General features: G+C 41.4%; 1 protein-coding gene across 4 annotated transcripts in view; it reads right to left on the bottom strand.

Moving 5' to 3' along the window:
* Window positions 1-19,104, bottom strand: part of Ap2b1 (adaptor related protein complex 2 subunit beta 1) — a 179,533-nt gene that overhangs the window by 117,132 nt on the left and 43,297 nt on the right. For all 4 annotated transcript variants that reach the window (XM_045158905.1, XM_045158904.1, XM_045158903.1 and 1 more), the window contains exons 4-5: window positions 17,477-17,612; window positions 14,205-14,450 (exon numbers count right to left, since the gene is read on the bottom strand). In XM_045158905.1, coding sequence (XP_045014840.1) covers window positions 14,205-14,450; window positions 17,477-17,612 — 382 coding nt within the window. The remainder of the gene's footprint in view (window positions 1-14,204; window positions 14,451-17,476; window positions 17,613-19,104) is intronic.

Here is a 19,104-nt window from a genome sequence, read left to right as displayed (position 1 = left end):
ATAAAAACATTTAAAAAAGTATGGGGAAAAAAGTGTTTGCTTTCTTAATAAGCAGAAACAGGGGAAAAAAAAAAAAGACACTCAGATCAACTGGTAAGAAACTCAATAGTTGGCCTTCTACCAAAGCAGCATCCAAAATAACTCCACTTACTCAACATGCCAACACTCAGAAACTAGCAGCACCTTTTCCTTTAGTACTAATATAACCAGCCAACTGGAGCACAGAGACTTGAAAATCCTCCTACATTACCTTCATCAAGTACCTACAACACATTAACACTTATCACACATACTAAAACTACCAGCTTCCTAAAACCTCCTTGAAGGACAATTGGTTGAAGAGCACTATGCATTTCTAGTTTCATTCCTTCACAACACCTAATTTTATAAATATTATTTAATTAATACATGCTTATAGATAAAAGAAATCCTATCATTGGGCTGCAGAGATGACTTGGCGGTTAAGGTACTTGCCTGAGAAGCCTAAGGACCTAGGTTTGATTCCCCAGGACCCATGTAAGCCAGACGCACAAGGTGGCACATGCATCTGGAGTTTGTTTGTAGAGTCTGGAGGCCTTGGCACACCCATTCTTTCTCTGCCTCTTCCTCACTCTCTTTCTTTCACCCTCTCTAAAATAAATAAAAAAAATTTAAAAATATTTTAAAAAAGAAATCCTATTGTTAAGTTCTAAATTAGGTAATATCATTTAAGTTTTTTTATGGACATTTAACATGGTCCATATTAATACCAGGTATAGTACCACAAAATTCCTCCAGTTTTGGAAGCAACCCAGATTGATTTCTTCAACATTTATCATCTATAAGTGATAACAAGTCACAAAACAAGTAAACTTTCTAATACCCAGAAGGTGCATGCTAGATGTGTCCTTCAAGAAGAGTTGTGACTTAATTGTTTACTATGTATCAGGCATTATTTAAATTTTTAAATAAATTATTCCTTCATCTTCAAAACAAATCAGTAAAGTTGGAATTTTACCATGGACTGAAACCCATCTTATCAAGTTATTTTATTTTATTTTATTTATTTATTTGAGAGAGGGAGGGGGAAAAAGGCAGATAAAGAATGGGCATACCAGGGCCTCCATCTACTGCAAACAAACTGCAGATGCATGCACCACCTTGTACATCTGGCTGACATGGGTCCTGGAGAATTGAATCTGGGTCCTTAGGCTTTGCAGGCAAGTGCCTTATAACTCTGCTAAGCAATCTCTCCAGGCCCTGAAACTCATTTTAAATAATTTATTTAAGGTCTCAAGCCTACAAACAGCAACCAGTGGCTCTGTAACCTACACACACTAAGCATTCCTTTTTTGGAATGGTTAGAACCAGAAGTACTTTGGGTTTCTAATTTATTTTTAATTATGAAATTTCTTCATGTACATAATCTTCAGCTTGGGACTCAAGTATAAACACAAAATTCATTTATGTTTCATATGCATTTTATAAACAGCCTTATAAAATATTTCTAGTATGTGATATTTGGACTGTGACCTATCACATGAAGCACATTTTATACTTGTGGTATCATGCCAGGGCTCAGGAAGGCTAAGAATGAATTTTATAAAACCAGAACTAAACAGAGTTGAGAATGTTTTACTTCAAAGTTCATGCCAACTAGGACTTCAATAAAAGTCAGCTTTAAATAAAACATAATGGTAGAATAATTCCAAGAAAACAAGGTGTGTGGAAGCCTCCAAAATAGAGGGGGGAAAAAAACAGCGAAGTTCAATTACCTACAAGACACTGATGTCAGGAATCAGCCAAGATCATCAGAGCCGAGTTGGTCAGCTCTAAACCACCACTTCACTCTCAGATTAAAATCCTCTCTCTCTTTACTCCCCTTTGTACCCCATCTTCCTCCCTCCCACTGGCTCTCTTCAGTTATCCAGCAAAGAATGGGGAGACTTTCGACCCAGATCTAGAGATAACTTTGCTATTTTAGATGGAATGGAATAATAGAATTTTTTAAATACAAAAAGCTTTTTGTACATAAGCTTTGAACATTATCATTTTTTTAACCAAACCAGAACAATGGCCAGGTATGATGGTACATGCCTGTAATTACAACACCTAGGAAAATAAAACAGAAGAATTATCTTAGCCGGGCGTGGTGGTGCACGCCTTTAATCCCAGCACTCGGGAGGCAGAGGTAGGAGGATTGCCATGAGTTCGAGGCCACCCTGAGACTCCATAGTGAATTCCAGGTCAGCCTGGGCTACAGGTGAGACCCTACCTCGAAAAACCAAAAAAAAACAGAAGAATTATCTTAAGTGCAATGTCACCCAGGGCTACATAGTAAGACTCTGTCTCAAAAACAAGAAAGTAAATGTGAGCTGGGCATGGTGGTGCACGCCTTTAATCCCAGCACTCGGGAGGCAAAGGATGGAGGACTGCTGTAAGTTCGAGGCCACCCTGAGAGTACATAGTGAATTTCAGGTCATCTTGAGCTAGAGTGAGACCCTACCTCGAAAAACCGAAAAGAAGAAAAGAGAAGAGAAGAGAAGAGAAGAGAAGAGAAGAGAAGAGAAGAGAAGAGAAAGTAACTGTGAGATCAGCCTGGCCTAGAGTGAGACACTGATTCAACTTTCCCCATGCCTATCAAAAAAGGCAACTGAAACAGAGATTATCCAAGCCAGGTGTGGTGGTGCACTTTTAATCCCAGCACTCGGGAGGTGGAAGTAGGAGGACTGCTATGAGTTCGAGGCCACTCTGAGAATATAAAGTGAATTCCAGGTCAGCCTGCTCTAGAGTGAGACCCTACCTCAAAAAAACTGGAAAAAAAAAAACCCACATAAAAACAAAATAGAGATTATCCAGCCTACTGACTACGACAGTCAGGAAGATGCTAGAAATGAAGAATCTAGCTCAGAATGGTGGCACATGCCTTATAATCCCAGCACATGGGAGGCTGAGTTGGAAGAGTGTCATGAGTTCCAGGCTAACCTGGCTACAAAAGTGAGACTGTCTCAAAAGCAAAACTAGGACTGAAGAGATGGCTTACTGGTTAAGGTGTTCGCCTTAAGGGCCCAGGTTCAATTCCCCAGCACCCACATAAACCAGATGCACAAGGTGGCGCATGTGTCTGGAGTTTGCTTACAGCAGCTGTAGGCCCTGGCCTGCCCATTCTCTATTTGCTTCTTCCTTTTTCTCTCTCTGCCTTCCTCCCTCTCTTAAATAGATAGATGAATAAATAAATTTTAAAAAATAATAAAAAGGTTAAGTAAAGCATGGTGACACATGTTCTAATCCCAGCATTTGGGAGGTAGAAGTCAGACCTTGTCTCAGAAGAACAAAAACGGGGGTCTGGACTAGGGCTCAGTGAATAGTGCACTTGCCTAGCATACAGCATTAAATAAATAGGCATAAGGGATGTGTAAATGTAGCTCAGTGGGAGGACAACTGTCTAGCACATGTGAAGCCCTACCTTCTCAGCACCACCAGGAAGAACAAGAGAAAGACAGGATGGATGGATATGCTAAACTGATTTCTGATGCTTTTCTAATTAGGATGTCCTTTTGAAATGAGCTATCAGAATACTAAGGCAAAGGCTAGGGAGATGGCTCAGAGGTTAAAAGGCACTTGGCTTGCCAAGTTTGCTGGATTTAATTGCTAGATTTAGTTTCCCAGAACTCATTTAAAGCTGTACACAAAAATGGTGGCATAGCCGGGCGTGGTGGCGCATGCTTTTAATCCCAGCACTCAGGAGGCAGAGGTAGGAAGATCACCATCAGTTCAAGGCCACCCTGAGACTACATAGTGAATTCCATGTCAGCCTGAGCCAGAGTGAAACCCTACCTCAAAACACTTTTAAAAAAAAGTGGTGGTGGGGCTGGAGAGATGGCTTAGCGGTTAAGCGCTTGCCTGTGAAGCCTAAGGACCCCGGTTCGAGGCTCAGTTCCCCAGGTCCCACGTTAGCCAGATGCACAAGGGGGCGCACGTGTCTGGAGTTCGTTTGCAGAGGCTGGAAGCCCTGGCGCGCCCATTCTCTCTCTCTCCCTCTATCTGTCTCTCTCTCTGTGTCTGTCGCTCTCAAATAAATAAATAAATAAAAAATTTAAAAAAAAAGTGGTGGTACACCTGTCTGGTGTTCATGTATAGTGACAAGAGATCCTGGTATGCCCTTGTGTGTACACACACACCCATAAATTAATTAAATTAAAAAAAAATAACAGACTCAGCTGGGCATGGTGGCTCACGCCTTTAATCCTAGCACTTGGGGGGCAGAGACAGGAGAATCGACCTGAATTCAAGGCCACCCTGGGACTTCAACTGAATTCCAGGACAGCTTGGGCTAGAGCGAAATCCTACCTTGAAAAACAAAAAGACAAAAAACCATAACAAACAAAAGATTCCTTCCTTATGCAGATCTGGTACAGAGCACAGATAGTTTGGTAGGGCAGGCGTATCTAGTGGCAGTGGCCTGAACTCCAGGGCAGGCTGTTCCTTCCAGGTATTTCCAAGATGATCAGCATGAAAGCTGTCAGTCCCATGTGGGTCATTAGGGAATAACAGCCCTCTGGACCATAGCCTTGGTATTTCCTGAAGCAAAACCCTGGTAGATAACCGGATGAGCCTGCTGTACAACATGAATGACATCTACTCCAAGCTCAAGGAACTGGTGCCCAGCATCCCCAAAACAAGGGGACCAAGATGGAAATCCTACAGCACATCATCCATTATAGCTTGTACCTGCAGTTCACCCTTGTCTTGCATCTCACTGTTGTCAGCCTCAACCACCAGAGTAGACACAGGCATCCAGGACACCACTGAGCAACCTAAACATGGACATTAGCATCCTGTCCTTGCAGGCTTTTGAATTCCCTTATAAGTTAAAGTCAAATGACAGCAAAGTGCTCTGCAGCTGAATACATGGTATTCAGACCCTCCCCAGCCCTTTTTACCCTTTTGCACAAGTCTACAGGATCTTTTTTGTTTTTATTTTTTGAAGTAGGTTCTTGTTCTAGCCCTGGCTGAACTTGAATTCACAGTGATCCTCTTACCTCTGCTTCCCGAGGGTTAGGATTAAAAGTGTGCCCCAATATACCTGGCCGAGAGAGCAAGAGAGCGAGAGAGACAGAGAGAGAGAGAGAGAGAGAGAGAGAGAGAGAGAGAGAGAGAGAGAGAGAGAGAATGGGCACACCAAGGCCCCTAACTCCCACAAATGAAGTCCACATGCATGCGCCACTTTGTCTATCTGGCTTTATGTAGGTACTGGGGAATTGAACTTGGGTAGTTAGGCCCTGCAGGCAAGCACCTTAATCACTAGAGGCATCTCTCCAGCCTTAACCCCCCCCCCCCCCCAACTATTTCACCAGGAGAACAAGTTGAATGGACCTTTAAAAAAATGGAAGGAAAACTGAGAACAATCACCTTCCCTATTTTGTCTGACTTACTGTGATATTTGTTATTTATAAAAGACTTTTAAATGCCCTTTCTGTAACTGGAAGTTTTTTTTTACTTACTATTCCCACAAGAGAAGTAAAATTTTAAATCATAAGGAAGTGCCCACTCTACCCTAGGAAAACTTTGCCTTTTTTCAAAGATGGAGCAGGTGGTGGTTTGATTCAGGTGTCCCCTATAAACTTGAGTGTTCTGAATGCTAGGTTCCCAGCTGATGGAGATTTGGGAATTAATGCTTCCTGGAGGGAGTGTATTGTTGGGGGCGGGCTTATGGGTCTTATAGCCAGTTTCCCCATGCCAGTGTGTGGCACACTCTCCTGTTGTTATTGTCCACCTTATGTTGATGTACACCCTCTGCTCATGCCATCATTTTCCCTGCTATTGTGGAACTTCCCCTTGAGCCTGAAAGCCAAAATAAACCTCTTTTTCCCAGAAGCTGCTCTTGGTTGGGTAACTTCTACCAGCAATGCGAACCTGACTGTAACAGAGCATGAATACCAGAAAGATTCAGTATTTAGTATGTACATGATGTCTTTTGGTAAGAAATTACCTTGCTGGCAGGGCATAGTGGTACACACCTTCAATTCCAGCACATGGGAGGTAGAGGCGGGAGGATTCTCATGAGTTTGAGACCACCCTGAGACTACATAGTGAATTCCAGGTCAGCCTGAGCTAGAGTGAGACCCTACCTCGAAAAAAAGTTACCTTGCTACTAATGAATGCATTATACATACACGCATACATACATAATGTACATATATAGTGAAACCTTGTGAACTCTTGCATAGTGGCAGAGATGTATTTCTGTCTACAAGTATAATGATGTACTTTATGCTTGCTAAAAGAAAAAATCATTTATTTGTAAGAGAGTGAGAGAGAATATGAGTGCACTAGGGCCTCTTACCACTGCAAAGAACTCCAGAGGCATGTGTCACTTTATATATCTGGCTTTATGTGTGTGCTGGGGCATTGAACCTGGGCCAGCAGGCTGTGCAAGCAAAATCCTGCAACTGCTGAGCCATTTCCCCTGTCCTCAAACTAAACTCTTAATAAAAAGTTCAGTTGGGCTGGAGAGATGGCTTAGCGGTTAAGCGCTTGCCTGTGAAGCCTAAGGACCCCATGTAAGCTAGATGCACAAGGTGGCGCATACACCGGGAGTTCATTTGCAATGGCTAGAGACTCTAGCGCGCCCATTCCCTCTCTCTGCCTGTCGCTCTCAAATACATTAATAAACCTTTTTTTTAAAGTTCAGTTGTAAACTTAACCCTTTTATACAAAATAAATCAAGTCTTATTGAAGAAAAAAAAAGAGGGCTGGAGAAATGGCTTAGTAGTTAAGGCACATGCCTGCAAAGCCTAAGGACCCAGATTCGATTCTCCAGATCCCATGTGAGCCAGATGCACATGGTGGTACATGCATCTGGAGTTCGCTTGCAGTACCTAGAATTCCTGTTGTGCCCATTCCTCTCTCTGTCTCTAATAAATATATAAATAGATCTTTAAATTAAAAAAATGTTTAAAGCATACAGCTGGGCATGGTGGCATACACCTTTAATCCTAGTACTCAGAATGTAGAGGTAGAAAGGATCACTTTGAGTCTGAGGCCAGTCTGGAACTACAGTGAGCTCCAGGTCAGCCTGGGCTAAAGTGAAACCCTACCTCAAAAAAATCGAAAAAGAATACTAAGGCAGACCCCCTGGAGTAAGGGTTCATGTCCTTTGTTAAAACAATCTAGCCGGGCGTGGTGGCACACGCCTTTAATCCCAGCACTTGGGAGGCAGAGGTAGGAGGATTGCCGTGAGTTCGAGGCCACCCTGAGACTACATAGTGAATTCCAGGTCAGCCTGGGCTAGAGTGAGACCCTACCTCAAAAAACCAAAAAAAAAAAAAAAAAAATCTAGTTTTAAGCTGGGCGTGGTGGCACACCTTTAATCCCAGCACTTGGGAGGCAGAAGTAGGAGGATTGCCAAGAGTTAAAGGCCACCCTGAGCCTGAGACTACATAGTGAATTCCAGGTCTGCCTAAGCTAGAGTGAGACCTTACCTTGAAAAACAAACAAAAAGAATCTAGTTTTACTTTTGTTGGCGCACTGCTGCCACCATGTGGAACAACCTATGCATAGATGGAACAAAATTCCTTCTCTCAAGAGCAGTCAAATCAGAACTTGTATTCACCATCAGAATAAAAGGATGGAGACAATTTCATGAGTCCAGAAAATTAAAGATCTTAACATGTTCAAAACTGCAACCATTTTGAGAAAATTAAATAGATCTAAGTATGTGGGCTATGTTTACATACATTTAAATTCTACCGTATACAAATATTCACAAAGGTCATGATCAGTAATGGGATTTGGGGACTCAGAACTACGTTAGAACCTTGGGTACAGTACTATAACTGCATGGCTTCATGACAGTTTAGTCTCTGTGAGTGTAATGTTTCTTTTTTCTTTTCTTTCTTTCTTTCTTTTTTTTTTTTTTTTGAGGTAGGGTCTCCCTGTTGCCCAGGATGACCTGGAATTTATTATGTAATCTCAGGGTGGCCTCGAACTCACAGCGATCCTCCTACCTCTGCCTCCCAAGTGCTGGCATTAAAGGCGTGCACCACCACACCTGGCTCATAGATATGGTTTTTGAGGGGGTGAGTAAAGCAGGGTCTCTAGCCCAGGCTGACCTGGAATTCACTCTGTAGCCTATGCTGGCTTTGAATTTATGTTGATCCTCCTACCTCAGTCTTCCGAGTGCTGGGATTAAAAGCATGTGTCACCACAGCTGGCTGTTTTTTATGCTTTTATTATTATTAGCTTTTTGAGGCAGGGTCTCTAGCTAGCCCAGACTAACTCAGATCTCACTCTAGCCCAGGCTGGCCTTTAATTTATAGTGATTCTAAGCCTCCTACATGCTAGGATTAAAGGTGTGAGCCACCAGGCCTGGCTAATACCTTGTTTTTAAATTTATTTCTTGTTGTATTGTGATGCTGGGGAACAAATCTAGAGCCTCTTACATGCTTGAATGATTACTCTCCTAGTGAATTTTCTCACTGCTCCCAACCCCTAGCCATAGGCCTGTTTTATTGTCTCTTTAAATTTTTATTTTTATTTTTATTTGAGACAGAGAGAAAGAAAGGGGGAAAGAGAGAGATAAGGGGTGTGCCACCTTGTGCATCTGGCTTACGTGGGACCTGGAGAATCAAACCTGGGTCCTTAGGCTTCACAAGCAAGCACCTTAACAGCTAAGCCAATTCTCCAGCCCTTTATTTTCTCTTCACTTCAGATTTACTTAGAATAGAATGTCAGCATTAGAAATCAAGTTGTTGGACATGCTAAGTAGAAAGAAAGGCCACATTCTTGTGAGGCTTTCAGTAGCAATGGAGGTTTCCTCTGATACTGTTATTTATTACTAGAGAGGAGCCCAGCGTGTAATGTAGAAAGAAGTGCTCACTCAGTACTGGCTCTGTGTCTGCACAGCCTCAAAGCACCATGTTCCTTGACTTCCATGCCAGAGGTGCTTTACAGCTTGCAATCTTTCTCTGGCCTTCTTACACATACACAATCTCTGTCTCTCTGTTTTCAAATACATTTTTAAAAAAATTTAAGTTTAAAAGAGAAAGATTGGGTGTAACAATGCTACAGATGAACTCCAGACTTATGTACCACAATAGGTACATGCATGGTGTAATGACAGAACAGTGAGTATCTCAGACGTCTCTGAGGCTTCTATGGTGTTTAGAGTTCTGTGTCACTTGGAAAAGAAGTCTCATTTAAATTTCCTCTACACCAGGTACCATGTTTCACTGTTTTCTTACCCATCCTATAAAGTTGTTCCAGGGCTGGAGAGATGGCTTAGTGGTTAAGCGCTTGCCTGTGAAGCCTAAGGACCCCGGTTCGAGGCTCGGTTCCCCAGGTCCCACGTTAGCCAGATGCACAAGGGGGCGCACGCGTCTGGAGTTCGTATGCAGTGGCTGGAAGCCCTGGCGCGCCCATTCTCTCTCTCCCCCTCTATCTGTCCTTCTCTCTGTGTCTGTCGCTCTCAAATAAGTAAATAAAAATTTTTTTAAAAAAAGTCTATAAAGTTGTTCCAGGGTACAGATCAAATGTACATTCGCCAGGCGTGGTGACACATGGCTTTAGTCACTATGAATTAAAGGCCAGCCTGGGCTAGAGTGAGATCTGAGTTAGTCTGGGCTAGCTAGAGACCCTGCCTCAAAAAGCTAATAATAATAAAAGCATAAAAAACAGCCAGCTGTGGTGACACATGCTTTTAATCCCAGCACTCGGAAGACTGAGGTAGGAGGATCAACATAAATTCAAAGCCAGCATAGGCTACAGAGTGAATTACAGGTCAGCCTGGGCTAGAGACCCTGCTTTACTCACCCCCTCAAAAACCACATCTATGAACCAGGCGTGGTGGCACACACTTTAATGCCAGCACTTGGGAGGCAGAGGAAGGAGGATCTCTGTGAGTTTCAAGGCCACCCTGAGATTACATAATAAATTCCAGGACAGCCTGAGCTAGAGTGAAACCCTACCTCGAAAAACAAACAAACAAACAAAAAAACCACATACATGAGCCAGGTGTGATGGCACACGCCTTTAATCCCAGCACTTGGGAGGCAGAGGTAGGAGGTTCATCACACTCGAGGCCACCCTGAGACTATATAGTGAACTACAGGTCACTATACAGGTCAGCCTGGACTAGAGTGAAAACCTACCTCGAAAAACCAATATATATGCATGTATGTATGTATGTATGTATAAACCAATATATATGCATGCATGTATGTATGTATATGTATGTATATGTATATGTACATACATACATACATACACACAATAAACATTTCTGAAAAAGTTTCTCAAAAACTACCAAGAAACCTTAAATTGTCTATACAAGTCTCAAAGATACTTGCAAAAATTTCCCCAAATATCTCCCAATTTGTTGTAAAACAGATTAAGAACTATCAAGAGTACCTGGACATTATGGCAATCCTAGAACTCAAGAAATTCAGTGAGATGCAAGTTCAAGACCAATCTAGGCTACATAGGGAGACCTTATCTTAAAAAAAAAAAAAAAAAAGTCAGGTGTGCTAGCGCACGCCTTTAATCGCAACACTCAGGAAGCACAGGTAGAAGGATCATCATGAGTTCAAGGCCACCCTGAGACTAACAAAGTGAATTCCAGGTCAGCCTGGGCTACAGTAAAAACCCTAGCTCAAAAGAACAAAAACAAACAAACAAACAGGCAACAAAACAAGAATTATCAAGAACATTTGATAATTTAATATTGACCTAATAAATTCAAACAGAAACCCATTCATATGCTGCCCATTTAAATTACATATAGCTAGAGAGTGGAGAAAATAACTAAAATAAGATTAGACCGTGTTGATAATAACTGAATCTGGTGAGGATAAGTCCATTTATTTTATTTGTTTATTTATTTTGGCTTTTTGAGGTAGGGTCTCGCTCTAGCCCAGGTTGACCTGAAATTCACTATGTAGTCTCATGGTAGCATTAAACTCATGACAAGCCTCCTACCTCAGCCTCTGAGTGCTATGATTAAAGGCGTGTGCCACCACGCCCAGCTAAATTCATTTATTACATTCATCTATTCTTTCTAATTTTCAATATGTTTGAAGTGTCATACAATAAAAACCATAAATAAATGTTATGCATATGTCACTTAAGTAATGTGAACTGCATGAAACCAGCCTTCTCCTCCACAATGTGAACTCAGAATAAATCAGACAAACTAGGCTTACTCCAGAAACCATATTCTCTCAATTGATCTGATAAGAATCTCCAAGTGCTGACTTAGGAAAAAAAAAAAGCCTACTGCTAACTCCCATTTTACTTCTCACGTCCCAGAATTTTATAGATTGTGCAAGGAAAACTTTGTATTAGCAGACATGTCCTTTCCCTTTCCAAATGGAATTGCTTGCAGGAGTGAGAATTCGTTTTCATCTCACTCCAGTCTTTACAACACTGAATAGTTAATGAGTTTCCACAGGGGTATACAACATTCTGCTCATCTGGTTAGTGCTCACACTCAATTTCAACTCCTTATCTGTCTCCAGGTTTAAGTATGCAAAGACAGTGGCTCAGAATGACAGAGTGAACCAAAACCAGTGACACACACTAGAATCCGCCGAACAATCCATAAAATAGATAGCATTGCCACGTAAATTCATTAGTTTGTGGAATCTTTTTTAATTTTTTGTTTATTTTTATTTATTTATTTAAGAGCAACAGACAGAGAAAGAGGCAGATAGATAGATAGATAAATAGATGGATAGAGAATGGGCATGCCAGGGCCTCCATCCACTGCAAACGAACACCAGATAGGTGCAACCCCTTGTGCATCTGGCTAACATGGCTCCTAGGGAATCGAACCTCAAACCGGGATTCTTAGGCTTTATAGGCAAGCGCTTAACTGCTAAGCCATCTCTACAGCTTGGAATCTTTTTTTTAAGGTACCACATGGTGCTGCTTGGGAGAGAAAACTAAAAGGCAGAGTTTATCTTCCAGTAATGGCAACCTTATCAAGTCATCATTCACATACTTTCACCATAGAATATGCTACAATATGGCTGCAAGATTTCTGATGAAATTCACTAGTGTGTGACTTTAAAAAAACAAAGCTTGCTTCATCTTTCTACCTTACAGCTAATCTGGAAGAATAATAAACAGAAGCTAAGACTACTCATGAAGTAAAATGAGCCAAATAAAATAGAAAAGCACAGATTTGAGGGTTGGGGATGTGGCTCAGTAGGCAGATGCTTGCCTTAGCATGCACAAAGTCTTGGGTTCAATCCACAGCACCACACTGAGTGTGCTATATACCTATATAGCACACCTATAATTTTAGCACTTAAAAGGTGGTGGCATAAGGATCAGAAGTTTGAGGTCATCCTCAGCTACATAGGAAATTTTAGGCTAACCTGAAATACATAAGGCCCTGTCACTTAAACAAAACACAGATGTGAACAGATGATTTACCAGTAAGAGATGATACCTATTATCAGACAAATTTCAAATCTCCTTCCATTCAAACAGCTCAACAAAAAATATTTAGAGGTTAACAACTGATTAGCTTTTAGTTTTGTTCACTTTCAAATATATACTTACTGCACTAGACAAAAAGAGGATTAAAGCCGGGTGTGATGGTACATGCCTTTAATCCCAGCACTTGGGAGACAGAAGTAGGAGGATCACCATGAGTTCGAGGCCACCCTGAGACTACATAGTGAAGTCCAGGTCAGCCCGAGCTAGAGTGAGACCCCACCTTGAAATAAATAAATAAATATTTAAAAGTTAAGGAAAAAAAAAAAAAGAGCACTATTTATACATGCCAAAAACCTCAGCATAGTTGAGTCTGAGGTCAGCCTGGGATACACAGTGAAACTCTGCCTCAAAAAAAAAAAAAAAAAAAAAAAATGTGGGCATGGTGACACATGCTTTTAATTCTAGCACTTGGTAGGCAGAAGTAGGTGGATCGCCATTAGTTCAAGACTAACCTGAGACTACATAGGGAATTCCAGGTCAGCCTGATCTAGAGTGAAACCCTATCTTGAAAAACCAAAACCAACCAAACAAAAAAGGGCTGTAAGAGATGGCTTAGCAATTAAAGCACTTGCCTGCGAAGCCAAAAGACCCAGGTTCAATTTCCTAGGACCCACATAAGCCAAATACACAATGTGGTACATGCATTTGGAGTTCATTTGCAGTGGCTGAAGTCCTTGGAGCACCCATTCTCTCCATCTGCCTCTTTCTCTCTTATATGTAATAAATAATATTTTTTTTAAAAAAGGAGGGAGATACATTTTAAGGAAAGCAGTTGATAATTCTCCATCTTCTCAGTTACAATACTTAATAACCAATCACTCAATTAGAATGAGCTTAATTTACTAATAGTCAATATGCCACTTGGAACTTGATTCCCTTCATTATATAAACAAAGTTTAAAATGTCAAGAAGGAAATAAAACAATCCTAACTTGAAGGTGTTATGTTCTCATCAAGTAGGGTAAAAAGATTCCTGTCCTAGGATTCTTTTTTTTTTTTTTTTTTTTTTTCTTGAGGTAGGGTCTCACTCTAGCCCAGGCTGTCCTGGAATTCACTATGGAGTCTCAGGATGGCCTCCTCCTACCCTACCTCCCGAGTTCTGGGATTAAAGGTGTTCGGCACTATGTCCAGCTCCTGTCCTAGGATTCTTATCTAGAGTACACTACAATACGCAGACAATGAAGACTCAGTTTTTATTCATACATCACCAGACAACAAATTTCTATCTGAAAAAAATCTTTAAAAAACAAAACAAAAGGGGCTGGCAAGATGACTCAGTGGATCAAGGGTTTGGTGTGCAATTGCAAGTACCCTAGTTCAACACTCTAGCACCCATGTAAGAAGCTGGACATTGTGCAGGTATTTGTAATCCCAGCCACACCTGTGGACAAACAAAGGACACAGAGATAGAAATGTACTAAAAGCTCAGGGGCCAGCTAGTCTGGCAAAAGTAGAGGTGAACACTATTGAGACTCTACCCCAAAGTGGTCTTCTGACCTCCACCCATGTGCTATGGCATACATGTGCCTACAGTCACAACACACATGACACATCCACCCAAGCAAAATGCAAAGCCATCTAAGATATGAAGTATACAATCCAAGAGCCACACAGAATTCATATTTCCCATAGCTACCCTGTAGTCTAATGGCCCAAAGATATTATTTTTGTTTAACATGTCTTGAAAAGGACACATTTTAAATTCAAGCAGAAATTTAATACCATTGGATTTGAATCTGCTATGAGATCCCGTAGAGAATCCAGAAATCCCTGATCTTCCACCATTTGGGCATTGATATCATGGAGTTTTGCCACACAGACTGCTGCTGTTTTCCGAACATAAGGATCTTCATCCTTCAAACACTTGCGAAGGGGTTCACAGAGGTATTCTGTAATCTTGTCCACCCGGATGCAACCCATGGTTCTGACTGCCAAGGCTCGAATCAAAGGATTAGGATCTTCACAATCCTACAAAAAAGCAATTATTAGTTTTTCGAGGTAGGGTCTTGCTCTAACCCAGGCTGACATGGAATTCACTATGTAGTCTCAGGTGGTCTAAAATTCATGGTGATCCTCCTACCTCTGCCTCTCAAGTTCTGGGGCTACAGGCATGCACCACCATGCCTGCCCCCCCCCCCAAAAAAAGGTCAACTATTATTATTTTGGTTTTTCAAGATAAGAGTGTTGCTCTAGCCCAGGCTGACCTGAAATTCACTACGTAGTCTCAGGGTGGCCTCGAACTCACAGCAATCCTGCTACATCTACTTCCCAAGTTCTGGGATTAAAGGCATGCCCTACCACACCTGCTTAAAAAAAAAAAAAAATTAACTGTAGGAACACAAGGTGACTAAAGTAAACAGCCCAGTTGAAATAAACCTTAAAAGGATACTTCATTAAGTTTACATAGTCTACATCAGAATTCAACCTTCCATGCTAAAGCATAGGTGTTCATTGTCTATTCCAGTTTAAAATGAAGTCATTTAGCTGTTTCATATACACAATGAAGAAAGGCTAAGTAGTATTCAATATAGGGCTAGACAAATCTAGTGAATTAGTATGATCATTCCCAGAGCTATTAATAAATTTGCTCTAAAAACAAAAAAGTCCCTTTGTGTTGTATTTTTGCTCAGAAATAAAAACAGATGAGAAATTAGAAAGATTATGTCCTATTCTACAATCATTAAGTACCAAGTTGAACCTCCGACCTTTCGCAAGTACCTTAACCACTAAACCATCTCTCCAGCCCTCAACTTGATTTTATCTCAAGCATGCAAGGTTGGTTCAACATAAGTAAATAAATATAATATACCATATAAATCAAGTTAAGGACAGAAACCACACGATCATCTTGATAGATGCAGAAAAATCATTCAAGATGCCTTCATGAGAAAATTCATGAAGAAATCAGAAATACACACAACATACCTCAACATTATAAAACGTTACATACATCAACCCAAAACCAACATTAGCAGGGTACCACGGTGGCACATGCTTTTAATTTCAGCACTTGGGAGGCAGTGGTGGGAAGATCACCATGAGTTCGAGGCCACCCTGAGACTAACATAGTGAATTCCAGGTCAGCCTGGGCTAGAGAGAGACCCTACCTAGAAAAAAAAAAACACAAAAAAACCCATTATGTTAAATGAGAAAAAACTGAGATTATCTCTTCTAAACATGACAAAAATGTCCACACTCTCCACTATTACTTTATACAGTAGTCCAAGTCTTGGCCAGACCAATAAGATAAAATAAAGATATAAAAGGATTACAGGGCTGGAGAGATGGTTTAGTGGTTAAGGCACTTGCCTGTATCCAGGTTTGATTCACCCACATAAAGCCAGATGCACAAGGTGGTGCATGTGTCTGGAGTTTATTGCAGTGGCTAGAGACCCTGACATGCCCATTCTTTCTATCAGCTTCTCTCCCAAATAAATATTTTAAGAAATCATGGAGGATGATCACCATGAGTTTGAGGCCACCCTGAAACTAAATAGTGAATTCCAGGTCAGCCTGGGCTAGTGTGAGACCCTACCTTGAAAAACCAAAAGTAAATAAATAAAACAAGCCAGGTGTGGTAGTACACACCTTTAATCCTAGCACTCAGGATGAAGAGGCCCTGGCTTGCTTGTGTTCTCTTTCTCCTCTCCTCCCCATCTCTCAAAGAAATAAATAAAAATATTTTTTTAAAGATCTTGCAGAAGGTGGTGGTGCGCACCTTTAATCCTAGCACTTGGGAGGCAGATATAGGATCAGTGTGAATTCAAGGCCAACCTAGAACTACAGAGTGATTTCCATGTCAGCCTGGGCTAGAATGAGACCATGTCTTGGGGGGGGGGGGGCACAGATCTTATTGTGGCATGTTAATACATGCCTGTAATCCTAGCAACTGAGGTGGAGGCAGGATGATTGGGAGTTGAAGGTCATCCTCACTTACATAGTGAGTTCTAAGGCCATCTTGGGCTATAGGAGATGCAATCTCAGCAACAAAAAAATAAAAAATAAGGACTTGCTAAGCAAGGTGGCGCACACCTTCTTTTAAAAAATATTTTATTTAGGCCAGGCTTGGTAGTGCATGCCTTTAGTCCCTGCACTCAGGAGGCTAGGAGGATCTCCATGAGTTCAAGGCCACCTTAGAGAATACACAGTGAATTTCAGGTCAGCCTGGGATAGAGTGAGATCCTACCTTGAAAAACAAACAAACAAAAATTTTACTTATTTATTTGGGATGGCGGGAGGCAGATATAGAGAGACAGCCTCTAGCCATTCCAAACAGATTTCAGACACCTTATGCATCTGGCTTATGTGGGTACTGGGGAGAATTGAACCTGGGCCCTTAGGCTTTGTAGGCAAGTGCCTTAACTGCTAAGCCATCCTCTCCAACCCATACATACCTTTAATCCCAGCACTTGGGAGGCTGAGGTAGGACGATCACTGAGACCTCAAAGTGACCCTGAGACTACCTAAGTGAATTCCAGGTCAGTCTGGGCTAGAGGGAGACCCTACCTCAAAAAACCTTCCTCAACCCCCCAAAAAACATTTAATCAAATGTAATTTATTAAATCAAATCCAAGTAATGCTTTCTACAGTTTTCACCACTTCTGTATAATAAGCCCTATTTTTTACAAATACAAATCTATCTACAGATAACAAGTAATACAAAAATAACATAATGATATGCCTAACCTTTGTCAGTCTTAAAAGATAGAACAGTAAGGTCCACCTGACTTTCTTTACTCATTTGGCAAAAATGCACATACCACATTTCATTAACACAAGGCTTGCCATATGGTTGCAACTTCACTGGGTGTCACAAGCTAGCATATAGAATGCTTAAAACACAAACACTGCTGTTCATTGCCAGTACTTCCCTATAGGCCTTCCCTGGGAATAGAGGAGTTGCTTATTTGCAAGCAGATACTAACTACATTGGAAGTCACTTCTGAAAAGGTTTTACAAGGTACAGAGAACTGCTCTCTAGTCTGTGAAGTTACCTTCACAAAGCTGTTAACAGCCATGATAGCCATGTCGGGCTGACTCTTGGCGTAGTTCATCAAGTAAAGGTACACGAGCTTCTTTAGTTCCAGGTTGTCAGTCTGCATACAGTTTACCACATCTGGAAAAAGAGAGCTGAGAAGAGAGACAAAGAGGGAATCAATGCTGATGCCAAGCTCTTAGATAATGAAGTAATGGCCTTATATCACAGAATGATTTGAAACAAGGACCACAGTGACAATTATTTTCACTGAAATAAATTACTAAAATAAAAGAAAAATATACTACTTGTCACAAAGTCTCTAAATTGTTTTGTTTTATTGTAGTGTTGAGGACTGAATTCAGGGCCTCATGCTAAGCACGGTACATTGAGTTACAGCCCTAGTCCTATCAGATGTGGGTGGTGGTGGTGGTGGTTGTGGTTGTTGGGAGGGGGTTAAAGAAAATAAACAACAAAAACTTTTTTTGTGTGCACGTGTGTGTGGAGGCCAGAGGATCACAGGTATTGTCCCTCTCAGATGCTGACCACCTTTTTCTAAGACAGCATCTCTCATTGACCTGGAGCTTCCCAAGTAGGCTAGACTGGCTGGAGAGCAAAGCCCCAGGGATCCATTTGTCTCTGGCTTCCCAGTGGTGGGAGTATAAGCATGAGCCACTACAGCGAGCATTTATATGTGGGTTCTGGGGATGTAACTCAGGTCCTTATGCTGGCAAGGTAAGCACTTTACCATCTTAGCCATCTCCCTAGTGCAGAAAACAAAAACTAGTATCAAAAATTTAAAACAAACTAGAGAGAGAAAAATGAGCTTAACATATCCACCATCCACAAATGCTCTATCCTCAGGACACTCAATACTCACTGTTACCCTACTGATGCAGATTATTCCCCGCTAAGGGCCTCAACATGCCAGGCAAGTATTCTATCACTGAGCCATACCACAGGTCCCTGGCTTATTTTAAAATAAACAAAATGCAGCCAGGTGTGGTGGCACATGCCTTTAATCCCAGCACTCAGGAGGCAGAGGTAGGACGATCACCAACAGTTTGAGACTACTTTGAAACCACACAGTGAATTCCAGGTCAACCTGAGCTAGAGTGAGACCCTACCTCAAAACATAAGATAAAATGCATCAAACTTACTGAGCTATATCCCAGTCCCTGGCTTTCCGAGACAGATTCAGGATATATATTGCCCATGCTGGCCTCAAATTCACTAGACTTCTGTCTAAGCTTCCCAAGTGCTAAGACTACAGGCATGCATCACCATTCTCAGGTATTATATTATCTTCTCTACAATAAACTAGTGCACATCTTTAAGATTAATCATTACCTTTGAAACACCAAAAGAATTAACAATAGAAATGAACTGGTGTGAGCAGAGGGATCCAGCACAGAAAAAAAAAAAAATATATATATATATATATATATTTGGTTAAAGGGGCCTGAGTGCTTAAGAAGTATCCTGTGATTCGGGCTGGAGAGATGGCTTAGTGGTTAAGCGCTTGCCTGTGAAGCCTAAGGACCCCGGTTCGAGGCTCGGTTCCCCAGGTCCCACGTTAGCCAGATGCACAAGGGGGCGCACGCGTCTGGAGTTCATTTGCAGAGGCTGGAAGCCCTGGCGTGCCCA

This window comes from Jaculus jaculus, chromosome 9 (genome assembly GCF_020740685.1).
Source record: "Jaculus jaculus isolate mJacJac1 chromosome 9, mJacJac1.mat.Y.cur, whole genome shotgun sequence".
Lineage (NCBI taxonomy): Eukaryota > Metazoa > Chordata > Mammalia > Rodentia > Dipodidae > Jaculus > Jaculus jaculus.
This window is presented reverse-complemented; position numbering and strand designations above follow the sequence as displayed.